The 22,835-nt window shown below is 43.2% G+C and overlaps 1 protein-coding gene across 2 annotated transcripts in view; it reads left to right on the top strand.

Annotated features, from left to right (window-relative positions):
* Positions 1-22,835, top strand: part of ADCY9 (adenylate cyclase 9) — a 482,409-nt gene that overhangs the window by 348,904 nt on the left and 110,670 nt on the right. For both annotated transcript variants that reach the window (XM_085628464.1, XM_085628463.1), the window contains exon 5: positions 10,844-11,064. In XM_085628464.1, coding sequence (XP_085484590.1) covers positions 10,844-11,064 — 221 coding nt within the window. The remainder of the gene's footprint in view (positions 1-10,843; positions 11,065-22,835) is intronic.

The following is a 22,835-nucleotide window of genomic DNA, read 5'->3' on the forward strand; positions in this document are numbered from 1 at the left end:
AAGGATCGCATGACAGAAGGATAAAATGCTAAAGAACAGAGTGGTAAATCATAGTGGGTACATGGGTAAGGGAAGCAAGAGCACACACATGTTCTCAGAAGAGCTTTGTTTTGAGATCATTTCGAAGTTCAAAAAAATTGCTCGGTACACAAAAAATTGTCACAGTGGAAACAAATTTAAAGGAGTAAAAGAACATACATTTGTTAATGATTCGAACAAATTTAACGACACCACCTATTTCCTGCATATATGACCATCATTTAATTGATTATCCAAGTTTTCAGTCAAAAGGAAGATCAGCAATTTAAATCAAGGCCAAAAACATCACAATGTCAACATTTTTAGATATATATAGGTGTAAGGTACGTGATAAGTGCAAGATTTTGGGATTAGTGCAGGGCGTTGTGAGGGAGGGAGGTTGCGAAAATTTAGGAACATCCACAATTTGTTGAAGAGCCTAACCTGCCAATTCAATGGCCACAAAACTTAAATCAGACAACACAAAATAAGACAGCAGTTGTACATTCACTGACAATCTCCTGTGTTGATTGAAGACAGAAGTAAGTCGACGTTTCGACCCCTGTTAGAACCAGCAAATTGGTTTGCTTGGAGTTGGGGTCTTCATCAGGACCAAGGGAAAGGGCTTACACCAGCATCAGCAGCATGCATCAAGCTGGAAAATTGGGGAGGGGCCAATCAGTGCTCCCAAGGTGTAGTATTCCAACTCTCGATAAGTGAGTCAAGGAAATGCTGAATAAATCAGCACAAACAAGGATCCATTAGTGTCCAAAGCTCAAAGGCCGCGTAAGTCAGTCTGAGCTGTCAGACTGACTTACGCGGCCTTTGAGCTTTGGACACTAATGGATCCTTGTTTGTGCTGATTTATTCAGCATTTCCTTGACTCACTTATCGAGAGTTGGAATACTACACCTTGGGAGCACTGATTGGCCCCTCCCCAATTTTCCAGCTTGATGCATGCTGCTGATGCTGGTGTAAGCCCTTTCCCTTGGTCCTGATGAAGACCCCAACTCCAAGCAAACCAATTTGCTGGTTCTAACAGGGGTCGAAACGTCGACTTACTTCTGTCTTCAATCAACACAGGAGATTGTCAGTGAATGTACAACTGCTGTCTTATTTTGTGTTGTCTGATTTAAGTTTTGTGGCCATTGAATTGGCAGGTTAGGCTCTTCAACAAATTGTGGATGTTCCTAAATTTTCGCAACCTCCCTCCCTCACAACGCCCTGCACTAATCCCAAAATCTTGCACTTATCACGTACCTTACACCTATATATATCTAAAAATGTTGACATTGTGATGTTTTTGGCCTTGATTTAAATTGCTGATCTTCCTTTTGACTGAAAACTTGGATAATCAATTAAATGATGGTCATACATGCAGGAAATAGGTGGTGTCGTTAAATTTGTTCGAATCATTAACAAATGTATGTTCTTTTACTCCTTTAAATTTGTTTCCACTGTGACAATTTTTTGTGTACCTATCTATACCCGAGTCCAGTGGTCTACCGGGTTACCCCATTGATACATAACTCAAAAAAATTGCTCGACAGATGCCCCTGGAGATCACTCATAAAAATCTTTGTATCTCAGTGTGTCATGCAGATTGGAGCTAGGCTCGTGGTGGTCAGAGATTTTGAATGGGTCAGACTCCTATTAAACACAACAGCCTTTAGGAGGGAGGGGTAGGCCTGTGACATTTAGAAGCTTTCAGCAGGGCCTCGAGCCTCAAGCTGAACAGAAGTCAGTCATATATTTTTCCCTTTACTAACTTGAGTGGCAAAAATCCTTCTCCTACTAAATACACGGGGATCAGAACTAGCTACACACACCTTGAAGTAATTACTTATAGACATGTATAGAGGGATAGAGGATGTCGCAGCAGGCAATTTAAACAGAGCCTTGGCTTTTGGAAAAAGCTCCCGCCATTGCCAATGGGCAAAATTACCCTGGCAAAGAGGATAATTTTACTGCATATGCTTTGCTATTAAAGGGCGACAATCCCGAACACCATCGCAGCTCGAGCACAGCGACCTCAACTCAGTCTTCTCAGAAGTCATCTGTGGACCTAGTCGGCGTGGCCCGGCTCCTGCCAAACTGTTCCTCCCAACAGAAGTCAGGAGACTTGGAGTGCCAGACTTTGTAAACATACTGTTAAGTAGCCCATCTACAATGTGGGGTTCCTTGGTTGGCAGATAGTAGCAAACTGTAAGTAGGCTACGTAAATACCACCCTTAAAGGCAGGACAGTAGCTGAGTTTCTTCTAGGACGCGGCACTTGCCCACAGCCGTCTCATTGTTATCTTTAGTGGCTAAACGTTCTTGTTATGGTATGTTATTAAAATGTATACAGTGCACGAATACCAAGCGGTGCCTTGGCACTAACAGTCCTGAAGCGAGCTAGAGCACTTGGCAGTGCCTTCAAAACACTAAGCAGGGAGATGTGTCCTATCCAGAGAGTCCACTCTGGTCCCACCCACTGTTTAATCAAGTCAGGGCTCTGGCTAATATAAACGTGTGTGGCAATGCCATGACAACGCAGCTAGGATAGCGAGACCATTCCAACTCACTTATGGACTGTCCGGAAGTGAGGCAGGTCTACGACATGCTGTCTGGCCAATTCCTAGCACATACAATAGCTTGAAAAGCAGCCACATTAATAACCTAAACATAACCTGTATAAGGTATCGGTCTGGGTCTCAAGTGGAGATATCAGACAGGGATGAGCCATCACTGAAAGCTGATCCAAGATCAGACCATAAACCAGAATAAACTGTCCACATTGATTATATCGAGTCTAAGACGGGACGAATGTAGTGTCTTTGGTTCAAGCCAAACATTTTCCGAAGGAAGTGCTTGTGTGCTTTTTGTAGACCTATGAAAGGTCTCAGAAAGGTGCCCGAGTAAGAAAACATTGGCCACCTGGGGAAGATGAGTTCATGGCCAGCATGAAAACTAACTTTGTGGTAGGTACTAAGCGTGTTCCTCTGTGGAACTGGTGGCACTGGGTTGATGGGATCTGTTTTAGGGGTGTCATTGACATGATTAGCAAGGGTCCGTAGTAAACAGCGCCAGCTCTAACACTGCCATCTAGTCTGGTGGATGCCCGGAGCAGTGCTAATGACTGAGGCTGCTTAAACTGCAGCGACTTGAGTGTGGGTGGACCAACCATGAAAAGAATTACTTTTTGTGCCCTTGAGGCAGGTGCCCTCAATGCAGGCCTCGTCATGGGGAGCTGACTGGCAAAGCCATGGTCTTGTATTTAGACCTAGTCCTTAGACCCGGGTGTCATTGTGTACATTTGAGCGTAAGAGACACGATGAAGAGGAGAGAAGTGTCACTATTGTCTCCTTACAGATGATTGACAGTGTGCCTGAATCGAATAGGGCGATTCGTCTTGCAGAGTTCAAGGCCCATTGTTGGGTGCAGCGGCCATGTTGGAGGGAATGACGTCGTTTGACAGTGACGTCCCTTCAGGTGTTGGGGGGTGGAGGGGTTATCCTGGGAGTGTCAGGTGCAGCAGGGCACATCTGGCAGAGTGGCGCCTTCCCGGATAGTTAGTCCTGCCTCGATAGAACAGGTTGCAGGAAAGAGTATGTAAAGAGAAGTCTTCTGCTCAGCCCTTTCCCTGCAGGTACACGTAAAAGGCCACAGTGGGGTCTGTGATTCCCTGTGCAGATTGAAAACCAAATAACTGAAAACCTTTTTGTGGCGCCTCGCCAGGGGTACGAAGCGCCCTGTATATGCAATGACGATGCCAACACAGTATCCAAAGCAGATTGCTTTAAACTGTACGGGAAATACCAGCTCGAGTCCAAGGTTGTCGCATTTACTGCCAGAGAACAAAAAAATGGGATTCCTGCACACTGTTTATAGCCACTACCACCTTTCTGTTTCCAACATCGCTCAAAGGCGTTAATAGAGTAATGTAATGTATGTTTGCACACTGATATCCATAGTGTGTGTATGTGTGTGTGTGTATATATATAAACGCGTCAGGCAATAAATTCATTTGGACTCTGTTTTCATTGCCCTGCGCTGTTTTCCTGCACATTAAAACGACGATTTATCTACCTGTAAGCTGGCTCTTCTAAGTGGGATACTTTGGATGTTGGATATGTAACGGCCGATCCCGGTCGGGGAAGAGCCCTGCCACAGAGGTGTGGACCGAGCTGCAGGTATTTTGCAAGCAGCATTGAGGGCAGGAAGGTCGTGATGCGAGTTTTAAAGGGCAGCGCAGAGACTTTGTGACATTTTCCATACCCACTGTGGTGTTTATTATTATAAATATTGACATTGCATTCGAGCAGCTCACTGTAGCGTCATTGCGGCACTACTAAGACCAGCAGGCTCTGGGTGAGCCAACGCCCACTGGGGCAGGTGTTAATCATTAAAAGATGCCGGCACAGAGTCAAGATTATAACTTTTCACAACGGTACATTATTGGATATGTGTGGTGCACCTGTGCTTGTGTTTTGAACTGTTAGGTTCCCACGGGAACTAGCACTGTGATGGTGGGTGGGTGCGATTCAGTGTGCACACAGACCCCAGTAAGTATAGAGGGGCCAACACTGGTAGAGGGATAGCAGGTTAGGTGCTGTCAGTCAGAGGGCTCCACTGTCAGGTTCACCTGTTTATATATATGCAGGGCACAAGTCCTAAAAAAAAAGAAGTGGGGGCACTAACCTAGTTAATCAGAATGCACGTGACATCACCGTGTGCGATATCCCGGCGCGTGACATCACAGGAAGTGGCATCGTAAGTGACATCAGATCTTAAGACCTCACATGTATATCAGGTCTATCGTGAGTACATCGGAGCACATTTCAAGTACACAGGGAAACCCTCCTGATTTAGGCAGAAGATTCACACTTTTGAAAGCTACACATTAAACAATGTTACCTTTTGTCAGCGTAAACGTCCTCTACCCATAGTGCTTTACTAGAAAAATAAATTATTTCAATGCCTCCTGCGGGGTAGCAAGCACTATATAAATTGCATTTATTTTGAGTAAATACAGGGCAAGGACAATGCATCTGGCTTCTTACAGTGCATGCATATCACCTAAACCGGGACTAAACGAAGTGAAAAGCTGCCTCTCTCCATTAAGTGTGAAGTGCTAACAAGGTGGGAGCCTTTGTTTCCCCTCTGCCGCATTTGCATCAGGTGTGAGGCTCCTGACTGCTCCCAGCAAAGAGACTCGAACAAAAGGAGGCCTGGTGACCCCTCAGATTCAGCCCAGCAGGAGTCTGAAGTCAGAAACCCCCTCCTGCCCGCGTGTGATTGCATTCGAAAGAGACAACAACGTGCAGGCGCTGCTGAATGTGTCCCGGTGTTTGCAAATTACACCGGGACGAATTCAGCCTATTTTTCAGTGGAGCCCAACTTCTTGGCAGGGTGGACGGCGTCCACCATCTGAAAAAAGTGGGTGGACGCCGTCCACCTGCGTGTACTCCCGGCTCCTGCCCTGTATAGACGTACCAACTTAAATGGCTAAAAGAGAATCGGAGTTTCCCTTTTGGGAAATGTGGAAATCTTCCCCTTAAGATTAAAAGTATTCCGATTTAACTAGTGATTACACGTTTTTGCGAGTGTTTGTTATTATACTGCAAGAGGTTCGTTATTTCCGATTCTTCCTGATTCATACGAAGTCTGCCAGGTATTCTGGGAGGGTTATTATAATATTCGCGGCTCAAAGTGCAAATATATTTCCATTCTTTTTGCATTTATTGATAAGGTGAATAGATATCGGTTAACATTAACGAATTGATTTGTTTAGCATTCTAATGTACTACTGTGGTTATAATGCACGGAGACTTGAGTTAGGCCACAGCCTAAGGGGAGCCGTTTGTTTCACTTATTTGTAAAAATGTAAATGATTCGCTCTCAACGAACGCTGCTGATTCGGGAAGGTGAGCTCGGGGAGTGGAGCTCTTCTGCCCTCTGCCGTTGGTTCTGAGATCCCTTTGCAATGGCTTGGACGAGCTTGCCAATGTACTTATTTAGAGCAAAATGAAATGATTAGTTAGGCTACTGACAAAATTAGACGAGCATTGGCATAGCCAATAGGTCTCGCCTTTGGGACCTTATAAGTGTTTAGGCATGCAACACTTGATGTTGTTGCACCAAGGATATTGTGCTGGATAACTAAACACTTATAAGGTCCCAAAGGCGAGACCTATTGGCTATGCCAATGTTTGTTCTTTCTTATGATCGTCTATATAGGTTTCAATTTAAAACATGTCTTGCATACCTCCAATGTACATTATCTGTCCTCACTGTACCATCATCTCTGAGAAGCAAACTCCAGAGAAAGAGATGAGGAAATTATTGACCGGCTTAAAGATCCAGAACGTTGCGTCTGAAATTGAATTGCAGTGTACAATCTATCCGTGACTGCTGTATGTGCCTCCTCTTACAGTGCAACTAAAACAATGACAAGCATGCAGTGTCTTACCCTGTAGTGTGCGTCCTGTGAAATGTCCCATTCAGAAGAATGTGACACAAGCTCTCTATCTGTTGGGCATTCCGAGTTAAAGCCCACCTACGTAGCGACCTAATTTCTGAGTTGCGACATGTTAGTATAGTGATGCGCTTGCACGTTGCACACATCCGATACCACAAGCCTTTTATTATCCAGGTCCCAGTCTTATCGGGTTAGTAATCATTTTGACTTATTGCGGTGTCAGCTGCGAGGGAGATGTTCCAGGATTCACAACACACAGATGCACGACTACACAGTCCACAATGTACTCTGTAGACGAGGAAAGCAGGAGGGTAGAAAGGGAAGGGCAGGGAGTGATGAGAGAGAGGCGAGGGAAAGGAGGGAGGGAGGAACGATAGAAGGAAGGAATGAAGGAAGAAGGGAAGGAAGGAAGGAGGGTAGGAAAAGAGGAGGGAACAGAGGGAAGAGAGGAGGACAGGGAAAGATGGAAAGAAAGAGCAAAAAAAGATGGAATGAAGCAGGAGGGAGGGAGTAGCAAAAAAAGGATGGAATGAAGCAGGAGGAAGGGAGGAACGATAGAAGGAAGGAAGGAAGGAGGGTAGGAAGAGAGGAGGACATGGAAAGAGCAAAAAAGGATGGAATGAAGCAGGAGGGAGGAACGAATAAAGGTAGGAAGGCAGAAAGGAAGGAAGAGAGCAGAGGATAGAGACAAGTGAACAGAGGGAAGAAAGGAAGGAGGGAAGAGGGGAAGAAAACAAAGAAAGGAAGGAGTTTGGAAGGTGCTTATATGAGGACTCGGGGGGGGGGGGGGGGAGGGAGCGAGAAAAAAGGGATAATGAGACAGAGGACAGGTTTGGGACAGTAGGAGCAAGGCCATAAATTCCCTTCTAATTCCAAACAATTCCGATTACACGCATGAGAAGTTTTCAATCAGGAAGATAATCTCAGAGATAGATGGAAGGATAATTGTTTGTCGGCGCCGCGTAAATATTGTATCGTTTCTATTAATCTCAGCGAATCAGGTGTCAGGATTGTCAGTCATTCATCAGACAAATTTAAAAAAGCATATTTTACCCTCATTCTTAGTTTTTGAAATATTGGCATGCATCAAACATGATTAAACAATGCCTTAAAGAAATGGTATCGAATGTCATTCTTAAAATGCACTATAATTTGGTAACACAGTCTGTAAACTTTCCTGTGTTTCCCCAAGCATATTAAACAAGCATTGGCATAGCCAATAGGTCTCGCCTTTGGGACCTTATAAGTGTTTAGCCATTCAACAGTTGCATAACTAAACACTTATAAGGTCCCAAAAGCGAGACCTATTGGCTATGCCAATGCTTGTTTTAACTGCTGCAATCTATTGAAGCCTCACGGAGAACATCAAAGCGGCCGCGAAAGTGAACGTAATCGCGGTAAAGCGTGGCGCCCGCGCACATGCACTGTAGCTCTAGGCTGGCCTGGTAGCACTTTTTGGAGCCCTCACAAAATGTCTTGCCAGACCAGCACATGCTCTGGGTCAGGCGAGACCTAAAAAGGAGATGTGGGTGGGGATGTTTGTATCCGATGCACTGTTCACCCCCCACCCGGGGTAATGAAAGCCGCCAACGCTAAATCTGTGTTTATTTATTCAGAAGTATTGGTGAGTCCTACGGGCATTGTGCCCGTCGGGAGCTGGCGAAGCCGGGCGGGAAGAGACGGGCACAGAGGAATGGGAGGCACACAGGGGGAACACAGGGAGAGGGGCAGAAAGAGAGGGAAAGGGGCAGAGAGAGGGAGGGTCCCGGGGAGAAACCGAGGAAAGAGGTACACGCGGAGCAAAGGGCAGAAAGAGAAAGAGGTACACAGGGAGCAAAGGGCAGAAAGAGAGGGAAAGGGGCAGAGAGAGGGAGCCAGGGAGAAAAAAGGAAATTTTAAAAAAGCACGCGAGTGGTTCTATTAATCTCAGGGAATCGGGTGTCAGGCTTGTCCCTCATTCATCAAAACAAATTAAAACAAGCTGACGAGGAGGGAGGGGGAGAAGGGAGGGGGTAGTGTGAGCAGAGAGCAAGGGGGTGGAGGATCATGATTCACGCGCTGTAAGGCTTAATGAGCCATTACAGAAAGCCAGATGGCAGCTGTGCATGTCCACACGCGCGTAACCGCACGCTTGAGGCCAGCAAAAGCCTTTGGCAGCACTTTTAAAACTCCACTCCTAAATGTCTCACCAGAGCAGCGCATGCGCTGGCTCAGGCGAGACCTAAAAAATAAAGAAAGAGGGCTCAACAAATGGATTAAACAATTCTCCACAAAAGAAGTATGATAACGCAAGTCCTTAAATGTATACACAGATAATATTATCAAAATAACACTGAGAATTGTGTTTAAGCAAAAAGGCGAATCAAACATAAGTAACATTATTTAATGTCATTATACTTTTGATCCTTGATAAACAGGACAAACGTCCTTTATTCATGATATATAATCTATTTAATGCGTGTTTTTACAGTGTGTAATGCGCATCTAGTCACTAGTCCCTTTTGCACAGCTGACGTCCTTTAAAAGAGTAAACAAGCAGTGTACCTTGGTTCTCACTGCTGTCAAACAGAACAGAACATTGTGCCTTTTACAACCCAGTATGTCTCATCTTGTCAGTTTAGCTCTTGAGCACTTACAGAATGTGCTCCTCATGTTACCTATGACTGCACTTGAAATCATGTAAAGTTCAGAAAGAATTCTACAAGAATATGCTTCTCCCAAGAACAGAAACATGTTTTGCTTTGGGTGCTTGAAAGCCATGAGTCAATTCTGAGTCAGGAATAACTTTGATGACGTTTAAACTAAATTGATAGATATCTCATATGTATTTGTTTAACATCTTAGTTATGTCTAATTTTCTGGAACATGTAAAATTGAGGTTTCCTTCAGTTCATAGACCTGCTCCATTTCAGAAATTAAAATCGGTGCTTCCTACACCCATGGTAGCATCAACCAATGTACAAATGTGACTTTTCAAGTTCCTTACAGTAAGGCAGCGTTTCTGATGGCCATTATATCTGCCCGTTGACTTAGTGAAATCCTAGTTCATTCATGTGATGAGCTGTTGACTACATCACACAAGTCTAGATTGTCACAACTGCTCCTCTTGAATTCTCCTAACAATCTGTTTACAAAGAAGCAATCTCTAGGCGATTCTACGTGTGTAGGATGGTTATCAGTCAACAAAATCCTTTAGGGCTGACTTTACCTGAAATACAAATATGCAGGGGTGCCACTAGACAGTTGGTTTATATTTTTTTTGACATTGTTGCTTACATTCTGTTGTTCAGATGTATTGTATTGTGCGACATGTATCCTGCACAAAGTCGTTTTACATTATTGACTGCCTCAAGTTTGGCCTTCGCCTCCGTGCACTGTGGACTATCTTAACCATATACATTTGGTGAGGATGCCTTGCAGTTGATAACCTCAAACGCTGTATAAACGGACATATGTATGATTTTTGAACTCATTTGAAAAAAACGTGTTTGTTAAAAAGTAAGAGACTTCCCCTTGGATGGAAGTGACTGTTACAAGTATATTAATGCAAGGCAGACACCCTCACTGGAAACGGTTACTGGTAATTCACTTTTCCTAGTTTCTTTTTTGGAACATGTTGTCTAAGGACTTCTTTTTTCCTAATTGTTACAGCACATGAACATATTGGTTTCTTCAATCCCCCAGAACCCCCATTTCTCTGGTCATGTAGGATTTTTTTTTCTTTTTTAAATTCTTTTTATAGGCATTTAGTTATATAAACGTACATTTATCACGTTTCACATAAATGGCTTTCTCTGGTCATGTAGGATAATAAAAAATTGTGACTCTTTTTCTTCTTATTTCCCTTCCTTCCTGTCCCACCTGTCCTAACGCAATTGAGTCCCTTTCCTCTGACTAAGGAATCAGCAAGTTTTTATTTTGTCTGTCTTTGGATTTTGACAATAAAAAGATAGCTAGATTTTTGCATTAAGAGTAAAGCTGCAGTTGATGGTTCTTGTTATAAGGACATTTGAAGCTGATGTAGCTTTAGGAAATAAACAAAGACCCTGCTGCTACCCCCAGAAGGTCTGTTCCAGTAGTTGCGTTCTGGCAGAGGAGAATGAAGAGACTACATTAGTAATAGACGAGAACTGTGTACATGGTTTTATAATCACTACGAACTGTTTGTAAATTTGATGAAGGATTCTCGACTGCACACTCGACTTCAGTTAAACTTGAAATGTAATTATTTTTTTAAGTTCTGTCTATGTGGGTTTTAAGTCTAGTTTTACAAATGTTCTAAATAAGTATAAGAATGCGTTTAATGGTAATATTTACTTCCCCTTGTGACCTGTTTAATGTCATTTCTTTCCTCATGACACAGCATCTACTTATTGCCAGATACCCAAAGGCCCACAATGGACTACTGAGTCCTCCACAGGATGAGAAGTTGACTAACAGCCAGGCATCCCTCTATGAGATGTTGCAGGAGAAAAGCCGATGGGGCGGGGTTAGCATGGACCAGTCAGCACTGCTCCCTCTGCGTTTCAAAAATATCCGTGAGAAAACAGATGCACACTTTGTGGACGTGATTAAAGAAGACAGGTAAAAAAGGAAGAAGCAAATGAGTGCCTGAGCTTAAATATGTTTCCTGTCCGTGAACTAAATCAAAACAGCTGAGTTTGTTCCTACAAGTGACATTAATTGCTTTTTCATGCACGATGGTTGAGAGATCATTCCAAATTCAGTTTTGTTCACTGCAGTGTCAGTCACCTCTGAGGGCACTGAGCAGTTTGTTTTATTAGTAGTCTGTTTGGAACAACATAGTGCTTGATACTATTCTGAAGCGAGGCTTGTATCCCTGTGAAACATCAGTCAATTAAGATAATTTATCATTTTCCGAAAGTGACGTGAGCGACCCCTGGTAATGAGCAGAGCATCCTCTGAGTAGGACAGATGGACTGGGATGTTCATACATGCCTAGTTAACCCATTCTGAACATCCTGTAGATGATCTTCAACTCTTGGAAACCTTGGGGAAGGAATTGCTATAGTCTAAGAGCCAGCACCAGCATTGACTCATGTAGCTGATCGGTGGGTAATGGTGGGATATAAGTCCAAAAGGACAGTCGCAGTTACTAACTTCATTTTGTAACAGGGTATTAAGGCATGCCTAGTGCCCGGGCAGCTATGAGGTTCTAAACCCTAATATTAAGGATCGTAAGTATTCAGGAGTTGGTCTTGCTTTATTTCGAACAGACACTCCATGAAAATATTTTATATTTTTGAGATATTTATTCCGCATCAACCTGTCTACATCCAGGCTCTTTTATATTTAGCTACTTTATTATTATTAAATATCAGTTTTTCTTGCAAGAATAGAGCAGATCAATCCTCACAGGCATCATACAAGTGGTAGATAAGATTCTGTGAGTATCATATCAGTGTTGCTGAGTAAGCATTGGCAGTGAGATAGCAGTGTTTGACTAAACGAAAATTTTCCTACAAAGGCTTACCATGAAGCAGTATTGGTTTTGTGAGTATGGAATTGTTGGTTGCAGATACCTTATGACTGTCTTAAGACTTTAACTGTAGCTAGCCTAATAAAGGTATTTTTCGTGCATTTTTCAGCTTTTTCATAGAATTGAGCTATAACTAGTTGTTATTATGAAGGTCATCTGAGAATGTACTTCCCTGTAAGGCGCACCCAAAAACGTTTTTATACATTTTTTTTTTTTTTACTTTAAATGTAGTTTGTTTCCAGTTTACAACATATTAAAACAACACCCCAGTAATCATAAAACAAAAGTAAAATAAATATACTTTCAGATATGACATTCCCATTAAGTTTTCATGAATGTCTCAATTCATCCAAACAGCTTGTCATAATGAAATACAAATCCATTTTGAAACAGTCTTGCATATTAATACAGTGTCTTCTACTGATTCAGTATCAATATGAGAGAACATAGAATTAATTTAAGAATCTTGCAACACTTCAGCTATTGAAATGAAAAGGGAAGGCTTAATATTCCTGATAAGCTTGTGTAGTCTTCACATTCCGTACTGTTTGTTTTTGATGTATCTCTCCTAAACTATATCTAACATGCAAATGATCTAGACAAAACAACATATTGGAGGTCATGGTAAGTATGGCCGTTTAAAAGCCTGCCATATATTATAAGGGTTTCCACTGGCTCAATCTTTGGTTCCCACTCTCATTTAGATGTGGAGGAACCCCTAAGTTTTCAGATGCGCCTCCATTGCCTCAAACCTATGATCCAGCTACTAATCCGCCACCTCCATACATCAGACGGCCCACCTTCTTCAGTGCATATTTGTCTTGTCTGCAATTGATCCAACTACAAACAAAATAATCTGTGGCCGTATTCGCAGGAAGAAGAATCCATTTACATCAGGGTCATTGATTTATATTGTTTCTTGAATAGAAACCACCTCAAGGCGGTTTGCTTTTCAGAAATAAATGATGTTGAGTGTAGCATCCTCCCTCATCCTCGGTACTCGCAGATGACTACACCATACAGGGGGCTTTAGTATAACATGTGTTTATTCTTCTGTGTGTAACCGCAAGCTCAGCATTTTAAACCTGCATTAACTTCACTACACTTTAACGCTTATGTCACAATTCTACGGAGGATATCAGGAACTAAAAGGGTTCCGTCACTGCTAACTTACACTACTCTACACTGAGCAAGCCCCTGTGTTATTTCCCCACATGAAATTTATGAGGAAAGTGCTGCTGGCGTATTTTTGGAAGCACTTTTTTCTGGTATGTCCATCCACAGCAACAAGAAACTTCAAATATGCTTGGAGGTTGGGGTAAATGAGGCCTTCACCACACCAGTAGTCTTGAGGACCCCTAGATGACAGTGGTAGGAAGGCAAACAAATAATATTGTAACATGAACAAAATTATCCTCGGATGTTGTGAATGGAAACAAACCCAGATTCATTTATTGTGTTCTGATGCTAGGTTTATTCTATATCTGGATCTGCACTTCAAGAAGTTAACATCCATCCCGAATAGTGCTAATGAGCTCTAATGCCGTCTTCACATTGATCTACAGTACAGGGCCAATAGGTTTTTACAGAGAGATAAGTAATTGACCCGCTTGATCCCTGCTGAATTTTAGGATACAGTCCTCATAGGCTTTAATGCATTTGACCACACACAATTTTGGATTGTAGGGAAAGGCTGGATAACTGATACAAGAATTAGTCTTGGAACGTTTAGAAATGCAGAAAGATATCCCCACGGGTGTAAATATTCTACTTGTTATGTCCAGGGCCTTGACCTCCAATACCTGTCTTCATGAGACCAGTCACAATAAGAGGGCCAACTTAGCTGATAACTGCGCCTCTAGGTCCTCATTTACAAGTAGGACTCCCGGTTTTATGGTATTTATTTTTTTGCCATTTCCATCTGCATTTATCCATATTTATTTTTTGGGCATTTTATCTGTATTTATCCACATTTATTTTTCCCACAAGTAAAAGACGACGCTGCAGCTAGTATTTTTCCACATTTATTTAAATTGACAATGCACACATGCACTCGTTTGTTATTGGTCAACACAAGATATTCATCTGAAAACTTTGCCATTTGCAGAATGTCCCAAATATGCCTACAAGTGCTATCAAAAGCTGTTTCTCAGAGCCTTGCAGTTTCTGTCATCTGCACAGAGTGCCACATTCTCTCCCACACTGAACACCATACTGTCCCACTGAGAGAAACTCACACTGCCTTCAGCTACAACCCAATTGTGCCCCACTATAAGCACCTGGAAGCAACTCAATTCAGATTATGCACTAGACAAGAGTAATATGCTGTCTGAAAAAGCATTTCTGTCTGTGCCCAGCACTGCTTTTGTAAACTGCATGTTATCGTTTTTGAATTGGGAAAAATATTGGAATTTTCCATGCCCTGACTAGCACAGATTGCACAGAGAGGGTGGCTTGCACTTTACTGTTTCCTTATAATTCCATAGTTAATAATGATTTAGTTTTTGCCACTGTCAGCTTGAGATCCTGACAACAATTCTGGCCAGACACACAGGGGCAAGGGATGCACTAAGAGAATAAAGAAACACCATTTTAATAGTACAGGTTTGACTGAACCCTGTTCACAGTAGAGCATAAAAAACCAAAATTCCAAAAAAAGGAACAGGGAGAAACACATTAGGTAATTTTCGTTTGTTTACTTGACATGAAAATGCACCTAGTTAGACTGGTATGTCAGAGATTGAGAGGTTCTTTCAGGACCCAAGCAAGCCTCCACATTAACAGCAATTCAAAGTATTAGGTAAATATGGACTAGGGGCTCTAATCAAATTTAGCAGTAAGTCTGATCTCAGCACAAGCATAAGGACTCTTGCTGTTTGGCTGTATTGACACCCTCTGAGGTGATTTAGATTTACTAGTGAAATCACTGCTGTTTCCATCTAATTATTTAAGGCGAATAACGGTTTAGCATTTAGAATTAAATTAAGTGTAATAAACTATACTATACTAGAGGTCTCTTGCCTAAAATATGAATGTTTTGTTTTAAGTGCAAAGCACTAAGCCTTTATTGTAATGCCATCTACCAGGTTGAGATTCCACAGTCTTTGAGGAGAAGCTGAGATGTAGAAGGCAGGGTCAAAAAACAATCCAAGGATGCTGAATAATTAATCATCATAATTTACCAGGGACAAAAAAAGCAGGTGTGAAAGAGAAGGTTAAATATCAAGGGTGCATACCGTGAGCAGTGTTTGGTTTTATAGGTATAATGATCAGTTTGTGCACCCAAAATATCAACATTGCATTCGATCAGCTGTGCTTACTATATTTTCTTATCAGTTACCTACCTCTGAGTCCAGAAGATCAGGAAACCGCCCATCAAAATTGGAAATGTGCACAATTAAGGCCGTTTTGTGTCTATTTGTTGAGAGAACATCCATCAGGCATGCAACGCCCATAGGGCTCAACAGGCTTCAGGACCGCTCCCCCCCAGTCGTGTGTGTCAGCCCGGGCTGAGACAGATTCCCGGGCACAGACACAGACAGTTTTTGAACTGCCAGCCGCACCCGAGTACTTCACAGGTCTTTAAAAGACCATTCTCTTGCTAACGAGGCTCTGTTGTTTTTTCACCCCTTCTTTTTTTCACCCCCTTTCACCCCTGCCTCTCCACCCTGCCTATTGCTGGAAGAATTAGCCCCCACCCCGAAATTTTTATCAGCCTCCCCCCCCCCCCCCAACCGCTCCCCGAATTTTGGCTCTGGTTGCACCTCTGTAATCAAGTAATGTGGATCTGCTCACTAACAACAACAGGCATGGGGAGAAACATACTTAGTACAACAAGCTATACAGTCGTTCCTGCACTCACAGAAATATTGCGCTGTGATACGTGCTTTCACAACGCTTTCCATTTCTGAGCTCTAAACTTCCTATTCCAATGTCCTCATTGATTGGTTGCCATTGTGTGTTCCACCCCCCCCCCCCTCCACTCACAGGAATATAGCGCTGTGAAACATGTCTTGACCATGCATTTCCATTTCTCAGCTCTAAACCCTTAATGGAACTTTGCCACTGTGTGTTTCATCCACCATTCATTTGAATATCACTCTGTGAATAAGTGATAAATGCATTCACCTTGCCTTCCATTTCTGAGCTCTAAATAAATTCTCTAACTTGCCACAGTGTCTTTCATCCCCCATTCACTGTTATATAGCGCTTTCATACGTGCATTTGAAATGCTTTCCATTTCTGAGCTCTAAGAAAATACGGCAACATGCCACAGTGCGTTCCATCCCCCGTGCACTGGAATATAGCACTGTGATACTTGCATTCACCGTGCTCTTCATTTTTTAGCTTTAAGAAGTTTTATGCAAATACTGTAACTTCCCACAATGCGTTTCATACATGCTGGTTAGTGACTCTGGTATACACAGAGATTGTATTACACATGTATATTTTCTGTCCGTCAGACCCTGTTTTATTTGACACGCAAGGAGTATGTTGAATTTATAGAAGAATTAGCCCCCCCCCCCGACATTTTTATCAGCTCGCCCCACCCCCGAAATTTGTCTCTAGTTGTGCCTCTGACATCAGCTAGAAGCTGCACTTGACTATACTAAGTGACTCATTATTTTGAATGTCTTTTTCTCACCCCATAAATACCGAGAACACCAGAGGCAATACTTACTCTGTGAAACAATTACCATACCATCCTGTTTTGCAACTCTCTGCTGGAGCACAGCAGCGCAGCAAAATGTGCTAGTATTTTCCCGTTTTTAAATATAAATACAGACAAAGGAAACTTGCTTTCCGTCTGTATTTATATGTAAAAATCCGTTTAAACAGAAAACCGGGAGCCCTATTTACAAGCCATGTCAGCAAGAACTTAAGGATCACATCCACATTCCATAAGACGGAGTATTTTGGTGCAGGGTGATGAACCATCCAAACACCCGAAGGAGCTTACAGATGAGAGGATCCTCCCTGATGAGCTTACCATCCACATGAGGGAAACCCACCAAAATGGCTGTCCGAAAATTGTTGATTGTCCTGTAAGCCAAATCCTGAGGAGTCAGGTGAGACAAAAAATAAACTGTCATCTGCACGGTGGTCTCCAAGGGATCCAAACTCGTTCACTGAACCAAGAAGCCCAACGTTTCCATGCTACAGCATAATCTCTTGTTGGTAATTGGAGCCCATGATTGAGATAAATAGAACATAGCTTGCTCTGAAATGCAATGCACTTGCCATTGTCTTCTGAAAGTCTCCATGCCATCAGAGACAATTGTCCATCGACCACCAACTGATGGGGAAGCCCCCTTGGATTCAAGAGCAGGTCCAGAAAGGGGCAATTCTGTACCAGTGGAGCTCATGACAACACCATGGCCACCTGGATCCATGACTGTGCTTTCCAACATGATCTGGAAGAAAACTCTCTGGATCATTGTGAACAGGGGACTGTAGAAAGGCATCTGAACTCTCTGCCAAAGCATCTGTCCTCCAGCTGCTAAAATATGGCAGGTGAGAGTTGAGGCGAGACACAAACAGGTCCACTGCACACGGATCCCATAAACAATCTAGAGCCTTGAAGGTGAGAGAGTGAAGTCTCCAATCACTGGAGTCGCGTAGGAACAAAGAGTTCCAATTTTCGGCAATGTTCTTCACCTGGCCTGGAATATACCCTGCTGTCACCGCAATCCAGTGTTCCAGGCAATAATGTCAAAAGTCATTGGCAATTTCCGCCAGAAGACGTATCATACAGCTGAAATGTTGTCCACCTGAAGAAGGATGCAACATTTCTCCTTGTGCGGAGAGAGATGCTTTACTGCAAAGGATCCTGCAAGGAGTTTGAGACAGTTGATATGACGCCAAAGCCCATCCGGAGACCATCTGCATCTTGTCTCCACTGAGCCACATTTGCCCCTCAGCCCCATCTTCTGGCATCCAACTCTATGATCACTTCTGGAACAGATGCAAAAATTGTCTTTCCTTTCCATGCATCCATATGAGCGAGTCCCCAGGAGATCTTCATTCTGGCTTCCTCCGACAGGTCTAAGTGTTCCGCATAGGACAGCTCCCTGCAGAGATACAGAATATTGAGTCGTTGGAAAAGCCCCGCATAAATGGCCTGAATGGAGGACGCAAGAAGTCCTACCAACCTTGAAAAAATCCTCAACGATATTGTATGAGATGCCAGAGCTTACCTCAATTCCTTCTTTTTTGAAAGCATCTTTGGAAGGGAAGTTTAAGCTGGGTGGATATCGAGTCCACTTGGAACCCAAAGAACTTTAGATCCTGGGATGGGGTGAGGAGAGATTTCTTGCTGTTTTTAGGAACCCCAAGTCCTGCAGGAGTTGTCACCCAGAAAAGATGGAGGAGAACTGTTGAGCTGTTGAGCCATGATGAGGATGTCGTACAGATAGACTATCAATCACACACCTTTCTCTCCGAGGCATTGAAGAATCGGGCACAAAAGTTTGTTGAAGCACCAAGGGGCCTAGGAGAGACCAAAGATAAGAGCGGTAAACTCGTACCACTGGCCGCGGCAATAAAACTGAAGCCATCTCCAATGAGGGGAAAAATCGGGATCGTCAAATATGTGGCTTTTAAATTGAGATGCACCATCCAATCACCTTCCTGCAGAAGATGGTGCAGGAGATGGATGGCCTCCATCTTGAAATGTCGATAGACTATCCAAGAATTGTACTGGCGCAGATTGAATAGCAGGCTGAAAGCCCGCCTTTCTTCTGTACCAGAAAAATAGTACTCAGGAACCCCTTGGGATGTGGTATAGTGTAAAATACCGTCCCTATGTGGAGCAACTCCAGAATGTCATGTGTCTGTAAAGAGACTGTCACATTGGGAAAAAAGGAGAGGGGAAGGAGGAACCTCCTGGGATGTGAAGGCATTGAATAGAACTCCAGCCGGAACCCCTGCACTTCCTCCAGGACGCAAGCCCAATGGTGTAGGAATAATTTTATTCTGCCCTCCATTACAACATCTGAACTTGGAATTAACGGTACTTGAGTAAGCTTATGATTGTCCTCTGCGATAGTTATTCTTGTGGTAACGACCCCTGCCCCCTCTGGGGCATGAGGGGTAGAAGTTGTTGGAGCCTGAATAGGAGTCTGCTCCTCTTCCTCTGTGAGTCATGTAACCTATGGGCAAGGTCTGTGGGGCACCTAGGCCTGGCACACGACCTCTGTGCCACCAGGCCCTAGCAAAAAGGCCACTGTTGAACACACTTTTTATGGATGACTGGGCTTTGTCCAAGGCCAAATAGGTGGCAACGTATTTGCCAAGATCTTTAACAAATTTATCCCCAAAGAGGGGGCCGTTTGCCAATAGGCCAGCCTCTGAGGGAGCCAAATCTGCCAATTTTGTGTCGATGCGGATCAAGATGGACCTGCACCTTTCCACGGAAATGGCGCCGTTTGCATTGCCTTGGAGACACATGGCCCATTGGGACAATTGTAACTGGACATCAGGATTGATGGTGGAATTAGAATCGTTGGCTTGGACCGTCAAATCAAGAATTTTCGTGCAAGGACCCAATATGTTCAGGAGTTTGTCGTGCCAGCCGTGACAGGCACGGTCGATTCCTTTCTTTGGGTCATCGACATTTTTTTTCAGGAACTTTGTCATATTAGGGTCGAGGTCTTTTGTGTCCCCCACCTTGTCCAGGAGAGAAGTACAAGGTCACTCGGAACGCAAGGTATTGCGTACTTCCCTTTCGAACCCCTTGCTCCAATAAGCCTGCACAAAATCCACCACCTCAGGGAACCCATTCTGTTGAATGTGGTTGTAATATCTCATCAGGATTGAACTGCTGAATATTTCTCTGGGGCGCAGTGCAGGGCTCACTGATATTATGGTACTTGTGCTTGCTTTTGGTGAATATCACGGTTCCACTTGGGAGTGGTCTGTATCAGAGGTTTGGGAAACCGAATCTTCCAAGGCTTGGCCGGCCCCCTGCAAAAGCCCTGAAGGGCCTGTCGCAGCAGACACACCGTATCCATGGTCCAGTAGGGCTGTTAGTCACCCTGTCCAAGGCCTCATTCCGCGGTTGTCCAAGCTCAGCTGATTTTACCTTGGGAGGAAATTCCCTGCGCTTGTGCCATATTTCCCTCCTGTCAGAATTGAGTGGAGGTTGAGTAGAGGGCCCTAAGCAAGGTCATATTAACAAAGTCCTGCACATTGACATCCAGTGCCTCAACAAGTCTCTCTTCCATGCGTTGCTTGTAGGGAGCTTCTCCCCAAAAAATCCTTCTTCTGATAGTAGGTTGCCATAATGATGTAGAACACCGAAAAATAGCCCCAGAGGAGATCTTTATGGACGTATATGGAGGAGTGGATGGGGAGGCAGCCCCAAAAGGTGCAAAAGGCAATAACACCATCAGGGCAAGCAAAATCAGAATGGGGAGTGGCACCTAACCCTTAGGGCAGAGCCCTTGTTTATTTTTGCAGCCCAGTCAGGCGTAAGGGGGATCATTAGAGCACCTTAGTTGTGTCGGCAGCGCAGGGGAATAGAAAGCAGAGTGTGCAAAGGAAAAAACTTGAGTGTGTCCACAACACGCACTTGAGAAGACTGTGTCTTCTGAAGTCGAGAGGCGCGCTGCTCACAAATCTCCACTTCCGACCGAAGTAAAGAGTGGTATCACGATCCCAGCTAAAGCCTTGAGGGCAGAATGCAGTAAATGACTGAACTCTGATGTGGCGAGAAGTAAAGGACCGCCCGATTGGCTCACCAATTGTAGAACAAAGATAAACGTTAGAAGGGAAGCACTTATGCTTATGATGCTGTGTCTTTATACTTCAATAGGGAGAACCCAAAAACGGCCACCGGTCCTGGGTCAATGTCAGTAGAAAAAACAGGCGGTCACAGTGGAGAGCCTAGTAAACAAACATCACATCACCCATACAAGAAATTAATTTGAAGAAAAACTATTTTGAAACTTCGTCTCTTTTTTATCGCTGCATTATAGTCCTGCATCTTGGATATACTTATACATAGGTGGGATAGTGCTGAAAGGAAGTGCTCGTCATGAGGGTTTGGAAGTGAGAAAAAAGGGGGTATTTATACAATATTTACAGTGTCTTTTAAAAGCAGACCTGTCTGATAGCCTGTGCGGCCAAAAAACATTTGGAAATACAATCAAATGGTAGATACAGTAACACAGTTACTGTTATCAAAGTTGTGCAACATAATCAGGACAGGCATTTAAGTTTCAGTTGACGTTTCGACCCCATCAATAAACAAAGGTGCATTGAGTCCTTAAACCGGGGTCGTCTTCAGGACAAAAGGAGACACCTTGTATCCAACCATAATTGGTGGAATCACAATACAAACATGGGTCCATAGGCTCCTATGTCAGAGGGGTAAGAAGGAGACACAATCCAGTCCCATCTGTGGACTACGTGAGTAGGAGGAAAGCAGGTCGATGTGTGATGTCGTATATTAATTAGACCTCAAATGGAACAAATCACGACGTGTCTTCGACAGATTTCAAGATTGAATGCCTGCTGGCTGGCAGGCAACCATCACTATGTTATATATGTGGCCATTAACCAACGAATTAAAAATGTGTCAAGGTGTGCAAATCAGTGTGTATCCAACACACAGGTCTCCCAATACTGAATATAGAGTTGGTTCAGCAATATACTACATATGCAATCCCTTCAAAGTTCTTAAAACAACAAACTCTTATATAGGCCCCACTCAATGTGTATTATAAATATATTGTACTGCCCAAGCGGACAAACTCAAAGAATGTGTTGGTTTTGGTAAATGCAGGACACCCACAGGTACATCCTAGTTACGATTGTTTAACATCAGTGATGCCCCAGTGAGCCCTTCAGTACTTGGCCAGGCACAGGCTATCCTCACTAATATCTATACATCACACCTTAGGGAATCAAATTAAATATGTCACAAGTCAAAATATTGAAAAAACAATGAAGATATCTCATCTACAGAACATCTTCATGCAATCTTAATCTCCAGACCTGTGTGAAAAAATGTGAATCTGTTAAATAAAAAACACCCACAAAATAGCATAATGTAAAAGCAGACAAAAGCACAAACATATTACAGAATTCTCTATGCACAAATATGTATCCAACTCATGCTGAGCCAAGATTTAGTTCAGTTCTTCAGTATTTAATCCAACTGGCACCTAAAGATAAGGTGCTAATATTTAAAACTTACTTTATGCAACAATTGTAATATGAATCAATTTTAAGATGCAAAGCGCATTGTAAGGAAATTGAAAACATGCACTCTAACATGTGGTTTACTTTTGTAGTGCGTTGACACTATAGAGCAGGTTTAACAATACATATAAAAAGAAAACAAAGTGCAATGTAGGACAGTGGAACTTGTTGCCCACAGGTTACTGCGTTTGCTCTAATTATGTTTACACGCTGGGAAGGATTTGTTGGTATAGGCTTGTATTTTTATTTGGACCCTGTATGTATGTATGTCTCTCTCTCTCGCTCGCTCGCTCGCTCACTCTCGCTCGCCCTCTCTCTCGCTCGCCCTCTCGCTCTCTTTTAGTTCGTCTGATGTAAAGTACCAAGATGTAATGAGACTCTGAAGTACTCACTGCAGTGTATTCACCTGCAAATTAACAACTGACTTTTGGTCAAGACCTTCTTTTTAAGCACTTTGATATCTGCACTGACTTAAGATGGAGCTACAAGCCCCCCCTGCGGAGGTCGCATGTACCAAAAATCTGAGGTTATACTGGCCATCCTAGTAGGTGTAAACGGAGTCCCGTGGAGTGTCAATAAACAGTTTGGCCATGTTCGATGCCAATATAAGTTGATAGATTTTAAGGGAATGGTACTTTTAAGTCGCAAT

This window comes from Triturus cristatus, chromosome 10, assembly GCF_964204655.1.
Source record: "Triturus cristatus chromosome 10, aTriCri1.1, whole genome shotgun sequence".
Taxonomy (NCBI): Eukaryota; Metazoa; Chordata; class Amphibia; order Caudata; family Salamandridae; genus Triturus; species Triturus cristatus.